Below are 22,071 nucleotides of genomic sequence, written 5' to 3' on the forward strand. Positions count from 1 at the left end.
ATCACATAGCAATCTTATCACAATCCCATCTAAAAAGAATTTGTAATCTACATATGATAATTATCATATCTTTTATTGTGATTGATGATACTAAAGGATACTCTTCCTTTTAGATTATATGATGTTTAAGGTTTTGACACATGTATTAAGGAATGTAGTTAACTTATTGAATTAAAAAAATATTGGGTAACTTCCTAATATATCATTTATTTCTCTAATTAATAACTCATTTATTCTTTTATACCCTACTTCAACTATGTATTTATTAAGGATAGCCTTAAAAAAATATTTAATGCAACATTAATTTTTTTAAATAAAATATTTTAGAACAATTTTTTTTCTCTAAAATATCTTAAAAATATAATAATAATTATTGATTGATATTTAATCCACTGAAAAATTATTTTAAAAGTGTTTGCTTGTAAGAAATATCACCTGAAATTAATAATTTGCTCATATAGAAGCATTCCAGGGGTTGAAATTAAGCATATTAAGTTTGGCCACTATTTAATTTGGGTTGAGATAAATGCTAGGAACTTTTTTCGTGATTTGCAAAACACGTGTTTGACTTATAACATGGAACTTATTTTTGAAAGGAAACTGTATGCATGCATGAAATCGAATGGAGGAAAAATATAAACCAAATCAAAATTCTGGAAGCTCAAACTATTTCATTGCCATGTGTTGGTGATCGAAAATCTTTGACTTATTAGCGATGGAAACAATTAATTATGAGAATTAATTTTCTGTGATTGATTTGAGGAAGAGATTTTATTTCACAATTAAGATATAAATATAAATAGATAGATAATTTATTAATGCTTTTCTCAATGTGCTTACTTGTTCATATTATTTCCTTTTATTTTTTTCTTGTTGTTTTTGGCTTTTGATGTGGTTATATGTTTTCTCATCGATTACTATAAGAAATTAAAGTATTATTAACAAAAATTTTATTATTATTGATAATTTTTGTCACTAAAATTTGACTGACGATTTTTTAGAATTACATGTAAATTACTTTATTACTATATTTAAATATTTTGTAATAAGAGAAGTAATACAAATACACTGTAATCCATTATTTTATTGATTAAAATTTATTAAAAAATTATAAAATTATAAAAAGATTCATTAAATATAATGTGAGTTAGAATTAAAATTTTGTATTTTTTTTATAAGTTTCATTCAACAAATAAGTATGTATTCAAAAGAATGTTAAAAAATGTGAAGTAACATTTATTTTCCACTCACAATGTTAAATATGATAATAATATATAGACATTCATGTATTACAAACACTTATTTCACTTTTTTTTCTCTCTCTTCTCAATCATATTCTCTGTTATGCTTATTTTTTTTTATCTCTTTTTCTGTGTCAAATAACCTGGAGTTTCCATACATCTTTATCCATGTTGAATAGGCCTTGTCAACAATGCACTGATCAATTGTTAGGTCTTTCGCTGTCTCAGCTTTCATAATTCAACTTCATGTCCTTCGTTGGGGGGCCCTTGGACAAAATAATAATCAAATCGAGCTAAAGTAATTTCAATTTATAGATAGGGAAGTTTCATTCACATGCAACACTTGAAACCCTTTCACCCTTCTCCTAATCCCTATTCTACTTCTCGGTTTTGCCTAGGGGAAAATAAGAGTTAAAGTACTAACTTTAAATAGTTGTCTGTGTCCCTATCAACTGTGAATTTAATTGGAATATACTTTTACACTCATATAATCACTGATTATTATACCTGTGTTCGGATGCTGATTAAAAAAACAAACAAATATGTTTAGATGATACGCAGAAATTAATTATATCCACAAAATTATGATGATATCGTGAAAAATTGAAGTAACTATTTATTACTAGTATTGTATTTTTATTATGAAAAATTAATTGATTATTTCACACTATAAATTTATTTTAAACATTATTATTAGTATTTGATGGAAAAAAAATATTAGAAACAATTCAAATTCCTACCTAATAACTTATTGAATAAAATAGTATGATAGGGAAAAATAATTTTTGTATTTTATCAGATCATAAACTATTGTATGTGAAAAATATAATAATTTTTATAATAATTATTTTAAAATTCTTATCAATAATAATGATGACTTTAATAAGTTGGCAGTAGTATAAAAATCTTTACGTTGATGGTATGGAACTATTACAGTAATACATTTATAATTTCATAATCTATTTATGACTGTAATTTATGAATCCAGCAATTACTATATTACCTAGCCTCCACCTGCAAGGGAAAGAAGAATAAGAATGTGTCATACGTACAAGAAGTGAAACTGCAACTGCTGGGGTCAAACTTGGGTCAAATAGGTTCCCCAAAGGGATATATGTTCCTCAGAATCTGAACAATTGCCAAGTTAATCTCATTCTCTCTCTCCTTTTCCCATGTCCATTAAAATTAGAAGTTCAATCAATTCATGAATCATGATGTCTATGCATTAAATTGGGGGGAAAGCAATGGTATCAGTTTAAAGTCTGAAAGTCTGCAAGTGGCACCTGCTTTGGCCTCTAGTGGAGTCACGTAGCCATCATGGTCACCAGCACATTTATTCACTGGGTAATCTTTATTTTTATTTTTGGTAAAATTCATTGAGTAATGTACACCAACTTTAAACTCACAAATTTCATAATTTTCAAATTAATTTGATCATTAACTAATAATTACTTTTAACTAATTATTTGTTAAATTACAAAGATGGTTATGTATAAAAAATTTACAAAGATGGTTGATTAATTTTACACTATCAAATATAATCAAAAGATATTTTTATGTATATATAACTAATTAATTTAGAAAGAACTTATAATAAATAATTAATTCAAGTAATTAGCTAAAAATAAAATTGTAATGAAATCCGTTTGATATATTATTAGTTAAAAGTTTAATAGGAAAACCATTAAAAATCATTCTTAGTATATAATTTTGAATGTTGTTATGATAAAAGTGGCCTTAAATTATTAAGAGCGATTATATACATTATAATATATTTTTTGTTTTAATTCGGTTCTTCGGTTATACCTTACAATATTTAATTATTAAGAGTGGTTACATACACTATATCCTTAGCTAATTCCTTTTCTCTCTCTCTCTCTCTCTCTCTATATATATATATATATATATATATATATATAAAGGCAAAGTTGTATTATGTATAGACACTATTTCCGTATCCCATTAAACATCATTATAACGCATTTTATATGACAGATTATGCACGAATGGTTATATACACTATATCCGTATATAAATTACTAATTCCTTAGCTAATTATAAATGAGTAAAATTGAAGTGTTATTGGTACGTGTAAATATCGTTAATCGTTATCATTATGGGAAAAAAAATAAACCTTACTCAATAAGAAAACCGTGTCTCGCAATTTGTAAACATCCAAATGATACACCATCTTAATAAATGTGGTAGAATTAAAGTGTAACAAAATAAGGTAAACTTAAGTATAATAAAAATTATGCACCTTCATATGATTTTTTTTAAAGGCATGCACCTTTATATGATAAATTTGAATTGGGATAATTTCTGTAGGTACCATTCTTATATTCTTATTATTTTTTTAATTAACTATACTCGACTAAAAAACTTTATTTTGATTAATTTCTTTTTTAACACGTATTTTTTCCAAAAACATTAAACATAATCAGATACCTATAAATCATCATCGAAATAATATACTACATTAATTGAACTGATTTTTCATTTTTTATAAGAATAATTTCAATGGCACATATTTTTATACTTTTAAACTTATTTTTATCATCAATAAAATATTTTTTACTGATTAAACATTTTTCTAGAGTATTTTTCTTTATGTTTTTTCATGTCTTTCATTTATATTTACAAGTATTGTGCAGTGTACAATATATATAATGTAATGTAAATTAAGTACCTCTAGTCTCCCCTGAATTTATTTATCCTATTTGGGAATGGGTTTTTGAGCACTGTGGCATCACTTGCTTGCCTTGGCATATGTAACAACAAAGAAATGGGTCTTAGCAAAGAACCCTGATTTTCAGGAGTCTGCAATCTATCCCTCTCTTTCCTCCTCTAATCAAGACACAAGAGTGTACAAATTTTCAACCAAGAACGTGGCTTACGAAACCCATGTTCGTACCTCCCATTATGTTATGTTATGCCACTACCTTAGCTTGGTTGGTTACTTAGTTTAGTTAGTTTTTTCCCCCCCTCCAACTCTATCTCCAATATGTCCACTTCTAATACAGTTACATTTTTTCTTGAAAGATTATAAAACTATATTATAAATAATATTATAATCATTACATGATTTACATCTTTTGTTTGTGTTGATATTTTGTTTCCCACTTTCCCACCATTTGCTAACTTGGGCTTCTTCAGTTCAGCCCCTTTTTTCCCCCTCCATCCCCTCTTTCTCAATTAGGTTCATTAGCACTCCTCATTCAATTTTGAACAGTGTTTGTGTGTGAGAATCAACACTACTTCTCTTTAGCTTGTTGCTGGTTTCTGTGCTTTTGTTTGAGGTTGGTTCTTCTTATATAGTATATATAGTTTGTTTTTAATATATAGTTCAATTTTTTTTTCTCATCTTTATATTGTTGAATGCCTTTCTTTGTTGATTGAGCACTTTCCTGGCTACTGTTTGTTTCAGTTGATTTCTGTTTGAGAATGTTGATTGACCTTTCTTTTCTGGACTTAAGATAGTAAGGTGCCAGATAATTGGACATTGGTGCTGTTTTTGGTATAAAAACACATAGTATCGATTAAATTAAAGCAGAGAAGTACAAATGTTCTGAGTTTGGTAACCTTAGAATTTTTCTAAAATAATTTATAAAACATATGTAAGCAATTTACTCTGCCAGTTCTTTTCCTTTTTCTTGACCATGTACATGTATATATGGAATGCAAATTTCACTGCTTCTTTTATATTTTATTTTAAACGTGTTAAAGTTGTGTGTCATATTGCCATGAGTTGTGGAACAGTACAAGACTATAATTTAGTTAGAGTCCTATAGTATAGCATTGAAGCAAAACTGCTGTTTTTGAATTTTTTGTTTTGCACACTTTTTTTCCTTTTGCTTTGTTACCCTTTTATTTATTTTTTCCCTCCTTTTCAGGATGCTTACTTATATTGCTTAGTTTCTGGTTGAAGGAAGATTACTGTGAAAAAGTGTTCCTGCCATTAAGGCACGGTAGTTTGATAGAGGAAGAAGATGGAACATACACAATGTCGGGTTCAAAAAAGGGGTCAAAGGAAAAAGGATTCATTATCTGAAGCATCTCAGTTAAAAAAGTTAGCTAAAGGTGGAATTTCTCACCAGGCCACGTTTGTAAACATTATTCAATCACAAAATAGTAATGTTTTCCCAAAATATTTGTTCTTCCTACTTGTTCATGGACACTACAAGATTCCAAAGCTTATGGCAAGTGCAGATGAGATGTATCTTCGTCACTGCCTCGAATCTGTACACAATAGTGCATTGAAAGCTTCCCAACACAAGAAATCTGTGAGCTTAGAAGCCAACAACTTGTGGACTTCAGAAAAAAGCTTGAATACAGATAAATTTATTGGTGAAGCAGAATGTGATTCTAGTGAGTTAGTCTTGGGACATTCTGTAGCTTCCATAACTGAGAATCTAGTTGTAAGTACTAATGCTTCTGATAATTGGACTTTAGGCACAGTAATGGGGACTAAGAGTATGATAAATATATTGAATAGTCCTTTGCTTCGGCAGGTTGGTGTTTCCGAAAGAGATGACAATTTGAACAGCATGAACTTCACTGATGCTAAAAACATGATATGCTATGGTTTTATGGACTCTCCAAGTTCGTCATATAAACTAGAAATGGAAAAACCAATGGTGCAAAGTCATAAGTATGGTTCCATTTCTGTGTCTCAAGGAATGCTCCAGTGCACTTGGAAGCAAGGTGTTCCTCATTTTGTTTTTTCTGCAGATGATCAGAAGGAGGTCTATGTAGCCAAATTGAGCAAGGCAGACACAACACATTATGCGGATTTGGACTATGTGTACCTGTTTCATTTGAACAAGGGACGTGAGATTCCTGACCGAGATTTGCAACTTGTTGGTAAGATGAATGTATCAACATGTTACACCCTCTCCCCTGACAATTGTAGAGTAATGGAAACACGGTTTATATTATTCGGTAATGATAAATTTTATGATAAAGAAATGTACACTTCAAGGCGTTCTCACATGAAGAACAAGGGCATGGCTAAGAAAGCATCAAGATCTAGTCCATCGCCTATACACAGAACACTCTCAAAGTTCAGTAGATCAAAGGCCATAAGAGAAAGTTGTCCATTGGATAAACAATCATGTGGGCTAGATGGGACTAATTTAATAGAAACTAATGTTCCCACAAATTTTGAGTTGGCTGCTATTTTGGTCAAAGACCATCTTCTCTCTCACAGCTTGGATAAAGTAGGAGGCTGGGGTTTGAAATTTCTCAACAAATCTGGTGTGAATCATACTACATTGCCATCTGAAAGTTGTAACCAAAATACCAGGGATTGCTCAAGTAGCATAAGCATTCTCGTTCCAGCAGGTCTTCATGGTGGACCTAGAACCACTCACGGTGGTCCATCTAGTCTTGTAGATAGATGGAAATCTGGGGGGTGCTGTGACTGTGGTGGTTGGGATGAGGGATGTCCCTTAACAGTACTTCAGAGAAGAACTATCAATGAGGAGATTCTGTCTCATGTAGATACACAAGGAGAGTGCAAGTCGGTTGATTTAGTTACTCAGGTATGTTAATGTCCCATATTTTTGTGGTTAGTTTTCCCTATATACTCTTTGAACTGAAAGTGTTAGTGGAAACTTTAAGAATTTGGTTTTGCAATATGTGTATTTCCTTTTCTTGGTTTGTGTTACTCCAAAAAAATTGTAGGGAAATGTATTGTATGAATTGATAGGAAAATCACTATGTTTGTTCATTACTGACTGGCGGTCACCAAAACTAGAATGTAATAAATCCATAATCTGTTTGTGACACTTGAAAATCTTCTGTTGTTTATTTTCCTTCTCAGATCCAAGCTGGTTTATATAAAATTTGACTACATGCATCTATAATCTTATATGTAGTGTGTGTTTGGTTAACAAATGGCAATTGTTTTTCAATGCAATGAGGTGATCATATCACCCTCTAATTTCAGGGTTCAAGCAATTTCAGCCCCACCTTGAGGATGGTGAATGTTCATGATGGTTTATATTTTATTGATTTTCAACCATCCTTGTCTGCACTACAGTCTTTCTCCATCGCCGTGGCGATTATTCATACACAGAGTCCTACTCTTCGGCCTAATAGTACACAGGAGCTGTGACAACAGAAGAAAAAAGTTGAGGTTATTAGCAGGCATAATCCTTTGGTATGTTGAATGAGTTGATGAGAAGATTTAGGTGAATACATGAATCAAGTTTTCAATTTTCATTCCATTGTTTATGGTTGTTATTTGTCATACAGTCCAAGGTAACCTTATCTAGGAGAACTAGCTCTGCTTGTCCATTTCTCTCGATTCTTGTAAGCATCTTTTCTCCCTTCTTTTTGCTGAAAGGGGTTGAATGTAAAAGCTTCTGATGAAGAAAATTTGGTAAATCCTAGGCATTGTGATTGGTTTTGTTATATTTGTTAATAAGAAGATATTGTGATTAGTTCTTAATCTGATGAATAACTATTTGAAGGTAGCAATTGAAGCACATTGGAGATGTTATATCTTTAAATTTCTGTTGGCCAAATATGGTAGTTCCAATTTTCTGAAAAGTTCCTGACCCACGTAGCATCTAATTAGATGACTATGATTAGGATCTCTGATTAAGACTTATGTATTTATAGAGTGCTTTTAAACAAAGGGTGTTTTTGTGATTTACTACTCTTTTCTAAAAATAAAAATTAATTTAAAATCCTCTTTTCTCTCTCCACGATCTGTGTCATCTTCCGTCTGCATTGCATTGGATAACTTGATTTCAGCAAGTAGGCAACAATGGTGGTCCCTTTAATGAGTATTGTAGCTGTTGCCTGTTGTGAATCTTCAAGCCCCCGTCCATATTGAAAGCCTCACAAACCTCAACTGTCTCTCCTCTTGATTGTTGATGGCTTGTCCACGGTCATGGCAAAAGCCCAACACTTATTGATTTAGACTGCTATATGTATCTCCTGCATGGAGAGAAGCTTATAACTTGAATCTTGTATGAGATCAATGACCAACTTAATATCCCTCTGTGTAATGAAATTTAATTACATGGAACAAGACGTCCCAAGAGATTATTAAAGTGGCTAAAGAGATGTTGGGTGAATCTAGAGGTTTTGGACCTAGGGGTAAAGAATCGTGGTGGTGGAATGAAAGTGTTCAGAGCAAAGTTAGAGTAAAAAAGGAGTGTTTCAAGGAGTGGTCTAGGTTTAGAAATTCTGAAACTTGGGATAAGTATAAGATAGCTAGAAATGAAACAAAAAAGGCGGTGAGTGAGGTAAGAGCCCAAGCTTTTGACGGACTATACCAAGCTCTAGGAACCAGGGACGGAGAAAGATCTATATATAGGCTTGCTAAGGGTAGAGAGAGGAAGACTAGAGATTTGGATCACGTAAAGTGTGTTAAGGATGAAGAAGGCAAAGTCTTAGTGCATGAAAAAGATATCAAGGAAAGGTGGAAGGTGTATTTCCACAACTTATTTAATGATGGATATGGATACGACTCTAGCAGTCAAGACACAAGAGAAGAGGACCGGAACTATAAGTATTATCGTCGGATTCAGAAACAGGAAGTAAAGGAAGCGTTGAAAAGAATGAGTAACGGTAAGGCGGTGGGGCCAGACAACATACCTATTGAAGTGTGGAAAACTCTTGGAGATAGAGGTCTTGAGTGGCTCATCAAACTCTTTAATGAAATTATGAGGTCAAAACGCATGCCGGAGGAATGGAGGAGAAGCACGTTAGTGCCAATCTATAAGAACAAGGGGGATATACAAAATTGTGCAAATTATAGGGGAATCAAGCTCATGAGTCATACCATGAAATTATGGGAAAGAGTGATCGAACGGAGATTAAGAAAGGAGACTCAAGTTACTGAGAATCAATTTGGTTTCATGCCGGGAAGGTCGACCATGGAAGCGATTTATTTATTACGGGTGGGTGATGGAGCAATATCGCATGGACCAACAAGACTTGCACTTGATTTTTATTGACTTGGAGAAAGCGTATGATAGAGTGCCTAGAGAGATTTTGTGGAAAGCTCTAGAGAAGAAAGGGGTTAGGGTTGCATATATTCGAGCTATCCTAGATATGTATGATAGGGTATCGACTAGTGTTAGGACACAGGGTGGAGAGTCAGACGATTTTCCCATCACAATTGGTTTGCATCAAGGGTCAACCCTTAGCCCCTACCTTTTTACCTTAATTCTGGATGTCCTCACGGAACAAATCCAAGAGATAGCGCCGAGATGCATGTTATTTGCAGATGACATAGTCCTCCTTGGAGAGTCGAGGAAGGAGTTGAATGAGAGGTTGGAAACTTGGAGACGAGCTCTAGAAACACATGGCTTTCGCCTAAGCAGAAGCAAATCAGAGTATATGGAATGTAAGTTCAACAAAAGTAAGAGGGTATCTAACTCAGAGGTGAAAATAGGAGACCATATTATCCCTCAAGTCACACGGTTTAAATATCTTGGGTCTATAATACAGGATGATGGAGAAATTGAAGGGGATGTGAATCATCGCATTCAAGCAGGATGGATGAAATGGAGAAAAGCATCGGGGGTGTTATGTGATGCAAAGGTACCGATCAAGCTAAAGGGAAAGTTTTATCGGACTGCGGTAAGACTGGCGATTTTGTACGGAATAGAATGTTGGGCGGTCAAGAGCCAACATGAGACTAAAGTAGGTGTAGCGGAGATGAGGATGTTGCGGTGGATGTGTGGTAAGACTCGACAGGATAAAATTAGAAACGGAGCTATTAGAGAGAGGATTGGAGTAGCGCCTATTGTAGAGAAGATGGTGGAAAATAGACTTAGGTGGTTTGGGCATGTAGAGGGAAGACCGGTAGACTCTGTAGTGAGGAGAGTAGACCAGATGGAGAGAAGACAAACAATTCGAGGCAGAGGAAGACCCAAAAAGACTATAAGAGAGGTTATTAAGAAGGATCTCGAACTTAATGATTTGGATAGAAGTATGGTACTTGATAGAACATTATGGTGGAAGTTGATCCATGTAGCCGACCCCACCTAGTGGGATAAGGCGTTGTTGTTGTTGTTGTTGAATTGAAGTTATATTTTGCACCCAAAGCTGAGAAAAGGGATGCAGTAGAAGTTCAATGACAAGTTCAATTACGTGCGCTATGCTAGTGGATGTTGAAGCTTTTAGAAGATAAACCCAGATCCAATACCTTTATGCATGCAAATGGATTTTGTGGGAAAGAGAAATTATGGTTTTAAATTATTTACATTTAAAAATAAAATAAAAATACACAAATATCCTTTAATTTACACTAGTCTAAAACAAAAAGAAAGAGGTTTTTAATTCAATTTTTTTAAAGATTAAATTACTCATTTGATTCTTATAATTTTATGATTTTTATCTTTTTAGTAATTTGAAAATGATTTTTTAATCTAAAATATAAATTAGAAATTAAAAAAATCATTTTTAAAAAGATAAGAATCATAAAAACTTTTTTTTAATATATATAAAATCATTGAGTCACTATCTACTCATTGTCTTATTTGGATTAGTGTTTAAGTTGATTTTTGTAACACTAATTGTAATTATTTAAAAATCTAAATGAATAATTTTTTTTTTATTTTCTTTGTTTTTAATTATAAGATTATTTTTAATTATTTTTTTTTCTCTTATTTAATTATTCCGTTCAAATATAAATAATAAATAAATAAATAAATAAATAATTTTAAAATAATAATATAATTAATTAATATATATATAATATAATTATTTTTTTTAAAATAATTATAAATTAATTAAAAAAGTCTAATAATTAAATAATTAAAGAACAAACAAATATTTTTTTACTGTGACTGTGCACACCATACCCTAGTCTGAATTGCAGCGCCGCTTGTGTCCTAACTTCTTTCCAAAACCCTAATCCAACCCTGCCCCTTATAAATTTTGCCAACAAAACCCTAATTCCATTTCTTGTTACCCCAGCACCACAAAATGTCGAAGCGAGGTCAGTTTAATTTCATGCTCACGCGTTACACTTGCACTCTCGTTTTCTCTGTTACTTTCTAGTGCATGAATTTTGCATTCTCAATTTCTCTGTTTTGCACTTTTGCTTTCTGATAACCCAGATTCACTGATTTTGTAGCTCGCAATAATTAAACAAATAAAAAAAAAGAAGCGAAACCAATTCTTTTTCTTTGCTTTTGGGTCCTTTGTTTTTAATCTATTGCGTGAAATGAGATTGGTTTGAGATGGATTTTACTATAATTTTGTTCTGTTAACATTGCAGATCTTCTGACTTCACCCCATTTTCTTTTGGAATTGTATAGGTAGTGGGTAATTATAAGTTAACAAAATAAAGAGGAAAAATCATACCTTCCCCCCCCCCCCCCCCCCCATTTGGTTGAATTTTTCACGATCTGAATAGTGCATGATTTGAAGTTGGTTGGAGTCACATGTATATTTTTTTTTCTCCATAAAATTTCACTTTGCTGAATTTTGCAACATTTTTTTTCCTGTGGGTCACTTGGTTAATGGTTATAGAAAAAATGTTAATAGTTTGCGTTGAGTTTGTGTCTCAGGACGTGGTGGTTCTGCTGGTAACAAGTTCAGGATGTCACTGGGTTTGCCAGTGGCAGCTGTGGTGAACTGTGCGACAACACTGGGGCCAAGAATCTTTACATCATATCGGTGAAAGGAATCAAGGGTCGCCTCAACAGATTGCCATCTGCTTGTGTTGGTGACTTGGTCATGGCTACTGTGAAAAAGGGGAAGCCCAATCTTAGGAAGAAGGTATTGCCAGCAGTTATTGTGAGACAGCGTAACCTGTGGAGAAGAAAGGATGGTGCCTACATGTACTTTGAAGGTAATTCTCTCTCTCAATGTGTTAATTTTATTAGAACAGAACATGCTTGCATTTTAGTGAAACTTTACAATTCATACTTCTAGTGTTTTTATTCAGAAATGTGTTGTTTCGTACTTTGTTCTGGAAAATGCATTTTCTTCCTGAATTGGGAGGATTGAAATGTTGCTGGTTGAGCAGTGCATATCCTATTATTCATGAGGATGAATTGCGTTTGGTGATTTGATGCTAGCGTATAACCAGCTAGATAAATGCATGCTATCGAATATATCGAGTTGGATCTCTCATGGGATCTTACTTTTCGCTATTCGATACATTGTTTCTTCATCTAATTTTTTTTTTGTTTATTGTCTTCAGTCAGCTGTGTTTTCTTTCCCTGTTGATATTTTGCTATTGAAAGGTAACTGAGCATAGTTTATTTCAGCAAAAATTACTGGCAATGTTGTTAAGTGCCATGGCAGATTGTTTGCCAACTGCCATAGGCAATTTGTGAAGGGAGGTTCTAGGGCATGTTTATATGGTGGAATTTTAGCCTTCCGCCATGTTCCACCATACGCCATTGATAAACACTGATTACTGGTAATGTAGTGTGGAGATTTTGTTTTTGAAGGTTTCTCTGCACTTCTCAAGATTAGATACACCATTTTGCCCATTCTTACCCTTACTGGGTGGTTACTTTTGTTTATCATCCCAGTCAATGTTGGGGCTCTTTTGTTTTTCTCCTATATCTTGATTTTGATTATGAAAGTTCTGTTCATTTGGGAAAATGGAATGTCTGAAGAGATATAATATATGAGGAAAGGATTTTGTGGTTTTCCACTTGTTCTTAACTTTAAAGTTTCAAGTTCTTTATAAGATAGTTTGTCTCCAGACATTAGTCAGGTATCCTCCTCAACATAAAATGGTTGATACAGTTACGAGTCTGGAAAATTAATGTGCCCATTGTTACAGATGTGATGGTTTTCTCCATGCTCACATCTGCTCCATTTATGTCCTGATTTCTATTTAGTTCTTTGTATAGTATGTTATACAAAAACAAAACAAATTGTTTTCAAGGATTTTGTCAGTTTGCAAATGTTTTAATTTTGATATCCTATATGCTTAGTTCATATGTTCACATATTTTCCAATACAAGTCATACTTTACACATTTGGATCATTACTGTCTCCAGACATTAGTCAAGTTCAAGTATCCTCTTCAACAAACCACGGTGGATACAGTTACAGGTCTGGAAAATTAACTGAGTCCATCGTTGCAGATGTGGTCTTTTTGTCATGCTTACATCTGCTCCATTGGGGCTCTACTAGTATAGGGTCCATTACCTCCTCAATTTTTAATGTTATCCAATAATTTGATTGCATGCTATGATTCTGTCAATCAGCAATTTCTCTCTACCAATTGAAATCTTTTAGCAAGTTTTGATAGGGTATTTCAAAATTTGTAAAATTCAAAAGGCAAGGGAATTGGAAATTTGGAATGATTTCAATTTATGTCTCTGTAAATTTCTTTGTTTGAATAATCATTTGTGAAGCTATAATTTTAAAAGCCAAATCAAAATAGAAAAACCCTGTAAGAAACCATTTCTTACATAAGAACTGGTACTACAGTTGCCAGCCACATGAGCAAGCTCCAATTGTGGAAACTGATAAGTTAGCCATTCTGTTGGTTGTTTTGGACAGAAAATTCTGAGGAGACTTTGCTCTGGTGTGTCATTTTGCAAGACTTGTATTGCATGCCAGTTTTTTTTCTCCAGTTATAAAATCAGTAGAAGATTATGTTTGACCCACTTTGTTTTTGTCCTGGATAGTACACAGAAAGGAGGCAGTGATGATGTTTTCAGCGTTTAGATCAGATAATGGACATTGAGTAAGAGCCTTAGTCCTGGCTAGGTAATGCAGTTTCTGTTTGTCAAGACCAGCATGGTCCTTTATACAGATGCTGATGATGCAGCTATGGTGAGGCTCTTCTCTTCTGTCTCTTGCCTGAGTAAAGGCGTTTCTGAGCCTCACTCTGAAACCCTGAAATTGGGGTTACACTCATTAGTCATTAGTTTAAGTATGAGGCTCCACACTTAGAGAGATAAGGTTGTCTTGAGAGCTGTTGCCCTCTCTGAGTTGTTGTGTAAGCCAATGATCATTATAATTGAATTTGCCAAACTGCTCTCCATACACACACAAAACAAACATACCTCACCTTCTTTGCATTCTGCTTCTTCTTTCTGTTTCTTCTTCTTCTTCTGGGTATAACAAGGCAATGATGATGTTTTCAGTAGTTGGATCAGATATGAGTGAAGAGCTGTGTCCTGGCAAGGTAGCTCAGTATCTGTGAAATTACCTTGTGGTCTTTTGCACAGATGCTGTTGATGCAGCCTGTGCACATGGCTCTTCCTCTCCTGTCTGAGAAAAGGCGAATCTGAGCCTCCTTTATTCAACCCTAACCCAAATTGTGGTTAGGTTCCTTTTTTTGTTTTTGTTTGTTTGAGTTATTTTTTATAATTAAATGATGACAGCAAACCTATGAGTGTTTTTAAATAGTGGCTGACAGGAAAAAATGGTATTTTACTCCATTTATTGTTCACCCATCTGGCCTATGCTTTCTTCTATGCATATATTTCCTGGCAGTGATTTTCTGATTGCACTTGTATTAGTGCTTTCCTTCAGCTTCCATGCCTGTCCGCTTTTGTGTTTTAATGTTTTTTACATTTGTATTTGAATCGGTAACAAAGATACTTTCACTTTCTAGAAGTTTTTAAGCAAGAATCCAAAAATGGTCCATGGAACAGGCAACCTAGATATTTGGTTCTGTAACAACATAAAATAAAAGATCCTGTGAAGATTATGTACATTTCATGGTGGCTACCAGATATAATGTAGATTGGTTTATTAAATCTTTGAGATGAGGTTCAAACTTTGAAATAACTGCCTCTTGATTAGAAACAGGTGCTGTAAGAATTCTTATTCCATGGCACCCAGTAGTTGGTCTAATGTGACGTATTTATCATTATGAAGTGGTATGCAACCCCGCTTAACCTAAGATATTAATGCACCTGGCTGATCCAGATGTATAAAATTCATTAATGAACTCATGTTTTGGTTAAATATACTAAACACATGAAGTAGTACGCTTCACTAAATCTGAAAAATAGGATTCATGAGGAAGTTCAGAAAATTTGGTTTTGGGTGAACTACTAAGCTCTAAGATTGGCCCATTATATGCATCTGATTCAATTCAACTTGATTCTCTTTTGCAGACAATGCAAGTGTTATCGTAAACTCAGGGAGAAATGAAAGGTATGAAATACTTTTCTCAAATTGTGTTGATATTTTGCATTTGACATGTGTAACAGATTTCTAGATCTTTATGGTGTTTTTTTTTTGTGTATTTTTTTGCATAATTGTAATGATTGATATCAAAAGAATTTTCTTCAGTGGCCTTCAGAGCCTGCATATGTGTTTTTTGGTTTGCACTCGTCTGCAGTTTTAAAAATGATCTGTTTTTGTTTTAAAATCTGAGATTGTTATTTGTGTGTTTTTTATAGGTTCTGCCTTAACTGGGCCTATTAGCAAGGAGTGTGCTGATCTGTGGCCCAGAATTGCAAGTGCTGCCAATGCCATTGTCTGAGTTTTCAAGCTATCAAACAATTTTGAACTTGGTTGGCATTCAAATTATTTTTTAGGGGAACCAATTAACCATTCAATTTTCTATCATCTTGGAATGTGAAGATGTGTTTCAGTGAGAGCTATACGAATTTGTTTGTAGTAGTTTAAGTTTCTTATAGAAAGCAATTCATTGGTACATTATGAGTTGGGGTGTGCATTGGATTGAAGGTTTTGATTTCAGACTCATGTTTGGTTGTACATAGTGAATCGTTCCACTGAAATGATCCAAGGATCAAAATAACAATTATTTTGAAAGATATCAATTTTTTATATGACTAGTTGTGCCATGGTTGATATAATAGTAAGAATGAAACTAGAAAAATTGATATAATAGTAAGAATGAAACTAGTTGTGCCATAATTTTTGAAAGGTTGCATATGATAGTAATAATGAAACTAGAGGGCCTCATTTGTGCTGAAACAAGTAATCTTACTAAAGTAAAATAGAAAATGAAAAATGATACACACTTGAGTTGCACGGAGTGGTAACAAGAGAAAAATAGACAAAAATACGAGAAAGAATATGAAAGATAAAAAGAGTCATAGAATTATCAGAAGTAAACTTTTTTCTCTTCATGAGATGTTCTGTCCATGCTAGGGTTCCACTGCTGCATGTGAGACGTTCTTGCTTTTTCACTATAATACTTTTCTCTTTTCCTCCTACCACGCTTTGGAGACTGTCAACATAGGAGACCTGTCTTTGGAAGCCAATGATGAAGAGATGATAATTCCTGTCGAGTAACAACATGATGACAACCCTAACCTTTCCTTTTATCTAGTTGGGAAGTTCCTCACAGAAAGAGCCATATGCGTCTCCATTATGAAGGAGAGGATGGCTTAAGTCTTGCAACCTTTGGGGGGAGTTTCCATTCGTGAGGTTGATATTGAAATCTTCCTTTATGAATTCTTTCACCTAATGGATATGTAGAAAGTAGTAAAAAGTGCCTTTGGTCCTTCGACAAACATCTCCTTCTTAGCATCATTAGAGAGAGAGATCCCTAACGAAATTCCTCTTTATAAGGCACCTTTTTGGATCCAAATCCATGATCTACCGATAGGCTATTCCTCATCGTTGGTGGGTCAAAGCATTGCTAATTCCCTGGGTGAAATTTTGGAGTATGATGACAAGAGTAAGTCAAATTTCTGGTGGCCCTACATGCGTGTTCGTGTTATACTAGATTTCAGGAAGCCTTTGTAGCGTACCAAGACGATCCTTAAGCCTAGGTGGAGAGCTAGGGAAGTCAAATTCAAATATGAAAGGCTTGAAGCCTTCTGCTACTATTGTGGTCTTCTTGGCCATAATGATGACAGCTGCAAGAAACTTTTTCCCATGCAACTAGATGATGGTTTTCGAGCATGGGGTCTAGATATTTGGGCGGATACCAGAAACTCTGGTGGTCTTGACGGCTTGAAGTGGCTATGCGAGGAAGGAGCCACCATAAACCATGGTCATGTGCCTTACAACTTCAGTCTTGATAGCTCAACAAAGAATGTTAAGAACATAACAAACCATAATAATCATGGGGCAATCATAGAGGAGGACCAAAAAAGGAATGATTTGCTTTTGTTGGTTTCTAAAAATCCATGCCTTTTATTCCCTCAATTAGTTAAATCAGGAAATAATGTCCCCATTAATGACAATGATGAGATTCAACAAATCAATGGCGACAACATGGATACCGACCTGATTGTGACGGACAAAAAGAGAAAGCATGACAGGGAAGGAAACTGGCACCACCAGCTTCGGTCAGAGTTCCACCATTGCCAGCCACACTTCACCAACAATAACCGCAACCTCGAAGCATTTTTTATTGACAGAGCTTGGCAGCCAGGCCTACCAAAAGCCATGAGTCTGTTAGCATGGAATTGTCGGGGTCTAGGCAACCCCCAGGTAATTCTCTCTTTTCGGGACCTTGTTCGGTCTTATCGTCCCGTTGTTATTTTCCTTTCCAAAACTCTTGTACTTTCCAGTCGCATTGAAGAAAAAAATTATCTTTGAATTATGATTGGTGTTTTTCCATTAATTGTTCTGGAAGAAGTGGTGGTTTAGCCTTGCTTTGGAAGGAGCCTCTTGACTGTTTGCTTATAAACTTCTTGAGAAATTTCATAAATGTTAGGTTCTCAATTGCTGGTAGCCCTATTTGGTGATTCACTGGATATTATGGTTTTCCTAACAGAGATGGTAGAAAAGAGTCATGGGATCTCCTGAGAACCTTTTCCAATGCCATCTCTCTCCTATGGTGTACCATGGAAGACTTTAATAACATCCTCTCCTATGATGAAAAGAAGGGTCAAAACTCTCACCCGAATTATCTCATAACAGGTTTCAGAGAAGTAGTGTTTGATTTTGGTTTGAATGATATTTACCTTGGAGGGCTATTCTTATACATGGGTAAAAAGCAAGGGTTCACCCATTGAAATCCTGGAAAAGCTTGACTTGAGCTTTGGCAACTTCAAGCTGATACTTTCCCAAATTGTTGTTTATCTAACCTTATCTCTTGTAGGTTAGATCATTTCCCTATTCTATTGAAGCTGAGCCAACATTATCAAACTCGTAAAGCTAAGAGGTTTCATTTTGAAAACTCTTGGTTGGAAGAGGAAGAGCTTTCTCATGTTGTCAATGAAGCTTTAACCATTTCAACCAGTCAAGCTATCATCTCCAAACTCCATACATGTGTAGACAAGCTTGACAATTGGGGAAGACAGATACACTTTTGTTTCATATGGGACATTGATAGCAATTCAGCAGGCACTAAGTGGTTGCAGACCCTCCACTTTAGTTAGTTACAACATTCCACTAGTTAGTTATACAACATCATTCTGTTATAACCATTTCCAATTCTGTTAGAACAATTAGTATAAGTATATCAAGCAGTGGAATGAATAAAGGAATGAGAACAATTACCTCAATTAGCTTTCCTTAGTTCCTTAGCTGTAGCAGTAGAATAGAGTAGTTATTCGTATCAGACCTTAACAAGTGCAAATTAGATATGGAGGCTTGTAGACAACTTGAAGATCCTCTCAGTTGCTCAATATATGGAATTAAATAACCACTTAAACTCTTTGCTTCATCAAGAAGAGCACTTTTGGAAGCAAAGGGCGAAAATCTATTGGTTGAGTGATGGAGATGCCAACACAAGTTTCTTTCATGCATTTGCAAATGCAAGAAAGAAATGGAATCAGATTACTAATCTTTTTGAACATGATGCAGGGGCCTCTGTTCACTCCCATGAAGCTTTTTGGGGTGTTGCCAACCGTTATTTTACTACACTTTAGTTTGAAGGTGATATTGACATAAAGGCTACTATCATCCACCTTCAAACGAGACTTGTTGATGGAGGCAACACGTCCATTTTGGCGCCATTTCAGATTGAGGAATTAAAAAATGCTCTCTTCCAAATGCACAGTGATAAGTCCCCAGGATCAGATGGCCTTAACACAACTTTTTATAAAAAAAATCTAGGATGTTCTAGGAGATGATATTTTAATGCAGCAACTATGTGGCTCAATCAAGGTGTGTTTCCTCAGAATTTAAACAACACTGATATATTGTTTTAATTCCAAAAATTGATAACCCATCATCCATGCTTGACTTTAGACCCATTTCTCTGTCCAATGTTTTGTATAAAATTGTTTCCAAGGTTCTTGCTAATAGACTAAAGTCTCTTTTGATAAAATGCACATCTTAAGAGCAATCGACATTTATTGAGGATTGATCCATATTAGATAATGTTCTGGTTGCCATGGAAATTGTTTATCATATGAAGTGCAAGACCAAAGGAAAGTTTGGTGAAATTTCCTTGAAGATTGATCCCAAAATGGACTCGAAATATTTACTTGCTATTTTGTTAAAATTGGATTTTGATCCCAAAATGGGTTGGATGGGTTGAGATGTGCATCACAACTGTTGACTTTAACATTATGGTGAATGGTGATGTTGTTGGTCCTGTGACTCCAAAGAAAGGCCTTAGACAAGATGATCCATTGTCATTTTACCTTTTTATTTTATGCATGGAAGGCCTATCATCTCTTTTGAAGAAAGTTGAAAACAAAGGATATATCCATGGAATCAAAGTGTGTAGAGGAGCTCATATCCTCTCACACTTGTTATTTGTTGATTGCAATACCTTGTTTTTTCGTAAAATAAATAAAGAGTTTTATTTAAAAAATAATATAGTTTTTAGAAATTAAATAAATGAGAGGAAAGAGGTTTTGTTAATTAAAATAAGGGTTTCATAATATTAGAAAATAAATAGAGTAAAATGATGTTTTAGATAATAAATGAATGTTTTAATTGGTTATTCATTTAATGAAAGAGTAAAACAAAGTTATTTTTTATAAAATAATAAAATAAATGAAAATTGAGTAAATAATAGACTCAGAGTACCCTAGCTATAAATAGAAACATATTAGGTCAGCTTTTACAATTATGATACGTCTTTACGCCCTTTCTTCCTCCCAAATTCGTTCTTCCTTCTTCCTCTCCAAAAGTATCCTCTTTAATTGTTGGATCGTCCTTAAATTTGGACACCACCTTCGGAACTCATTTTTACACATTTTTATCGTTGGGATTTGTGAAATAATGCCTATAGAGAGAGAAATGTCACTTGCACTGAGACAATGAAATGAAGTTTCCAATCTCTTCTCTTTCTCTCTAACGCTTGGAAATCCTAGTAGAACAACGAAAGGAAAAACTTGAGGAATCTTAGGGAATCACTAAAGATGCCGCTATCGTTGTCGAACTACACGCGTGAGCCCGCTTAGAGGTAAGGGATGAGTTTATCACAATTGGAGTTAGAATAAACATGTGTAGGGATCTTTAGAGGATCAAACTGAGGTTTATTTTGGGATGTTTATTGTATTGTAATTCTTCCTTTACGACTATATTTACAAGATTGTTGTGTTTGACGGACCAATCGATGCCTTGATGCAAATTGGTTGATAAAATTGAGTGCTCTTGGTGTTTATGTGTTTTTTACCTACGATTTTGATTCCCTTAATTTTGATATGATTATGTGAAATTATTTGAGGGGTTTAATCATATGAACATAACATATTAATATTGTTACTATGTAACATGTCTATGATGCATGAGGCGTGATAACATGTTGTCTTGAGATTATGAAAGTGTGATAAACTATGTGTAAGTGATAAGTTGAGTATGTGTTAAATTGTGAGATCACACATGTATTGAGATGTTGTGTGCATTGAATTATGAGTTATGAACCGTACAATCACACAACTATAATACCCTTTAAGGACAATGAGTTAATGCACGACGAGTTTTATGATGGGCTCCATTGTGAGAACTCGACGATTCTAATCACTTTGAGGTGCAACGAGTTAAAATGATTTTGAAAACAATTGAGTAGTTATGTGTATTGCATAGTTCATTCGTAAATTTTGTATTTATATATATATATATATATATATATATATATATATATATATATTGTGTGATGTGTATATGATTCATTAGAGGTGATAACATGTTGGTTTGTGATTATAACATTGTGATTGAGATTGGGTGTATGTGATAAATTGAGTATGTGTCGAATCGTAAGATACATGTGTTTTGAGATATTGTATGCATTGAGTTGTGAGTTATGAACTGTGCAATCACACAACTATAAGATCCTTTAAGGGTGACGAGCTAATGCACGACTAGTATTATGATGGGATCCACTGTGAGAACTTGATGAGTTTAATTACTTTGAGGTGCGACGAGTTAAAATTATTTTGAGAACAATTGAGGAGTCGTGTGTTTTGTATAGTTTATAGATAGAGTTTGTGTGTTAAAATATTTTTTGGGTTGAACCTGAATCAAGAGGGAGAGATACCTTCAGAGTCTACGCCTTGGGGGTAAATACACACGGTTTAAGTGCTCCTTTAAGCATGTGTCAATCTCACATGGTTGGAGCATTCTCGCAAAATAGCTTGACCCTAACTGGTCTCCCTATGATTTTACCTAGTGAGAGTGACCTGACTTACCAGTGTGTGGTCTGTCTTGTCATGTACTCCTAGGCGTCCGATATTCACTGACATGGTACCATGTAACATCCCATTTTTCGTAAATAAATTAAAAAGGTTTTCTTTTAGTAAAAAAAATAGAGTTTTAGAAATTGGTGATATTTTATAATAAAAAAAATAAGTAGAAATAAGTTTATTAAAACAATGGTTTGAAGGAAAAAGGAAAAGGAAAGATATTTGATTTATTCATGTGATAGGAAATAAAATAAAGTATTTGTTTATAAAATAATAAACAAAGAAAAATAGAGTAAATAATAGGCTATGAGTATCCTAACTATAAATAGAGGCATCCTAGGTCAGTTTTCAGACTAACTGATGATACT

At 34.0% G+C, this 22,071-nt stretch overlaps 1 protein-coding gene and 1 pseudogene across 1 annotated transcript; both read left to right on the forward strand.

The window, feature by feature from the left end:
• The first annotated feature begins 4,350 nt into the window (after nt 1–4,350).
• LOC114402776 lies at nt 4,351–7,640 on the forward strand. Its single transcript, XM_028365441.1, has 3 exons — nt 4,351–4,540; nt 5,135–6,784; nt 7,192–7,640. The coding sequence occupies exons 2-3, from the start codon at nt 5,231–5,233 to the stop codon at nt 7,357–7,359; spliced, it is 1,722 nt and encodes a 573-aa protein (XP_028221242.1). The 5' UTR covers nt 4,351–4,540; nt 5,135–5,230; the 3' UTR covers nt 7,360–7,640.
• Nucleotides 7,641–11,061: 3,421 nt separating this feature from the next.
• On the forward strand, nt 11,062–15,991 carry LOC114401359 (annotated as a pseudogene).
• Nucleotides 15,992–22,071: the final 6,080 nt, after the last annotated feature.

The sequence above is a fragment of the Glycine soja genome, chromosome 20 (genome assembly GCF_004193775.1).
Source record: "Glycine soja cultivar W05 chromosome 20, ASM419377v2, whole genome shotgun sequence".
Taxonomy (NCBI): domain Eukaryota; kingdom Viridiplantae; phylum Streptophyta; class Magnoliopsida; order Fabales; family Fabaceae; genus Glycine; species Glycine soja.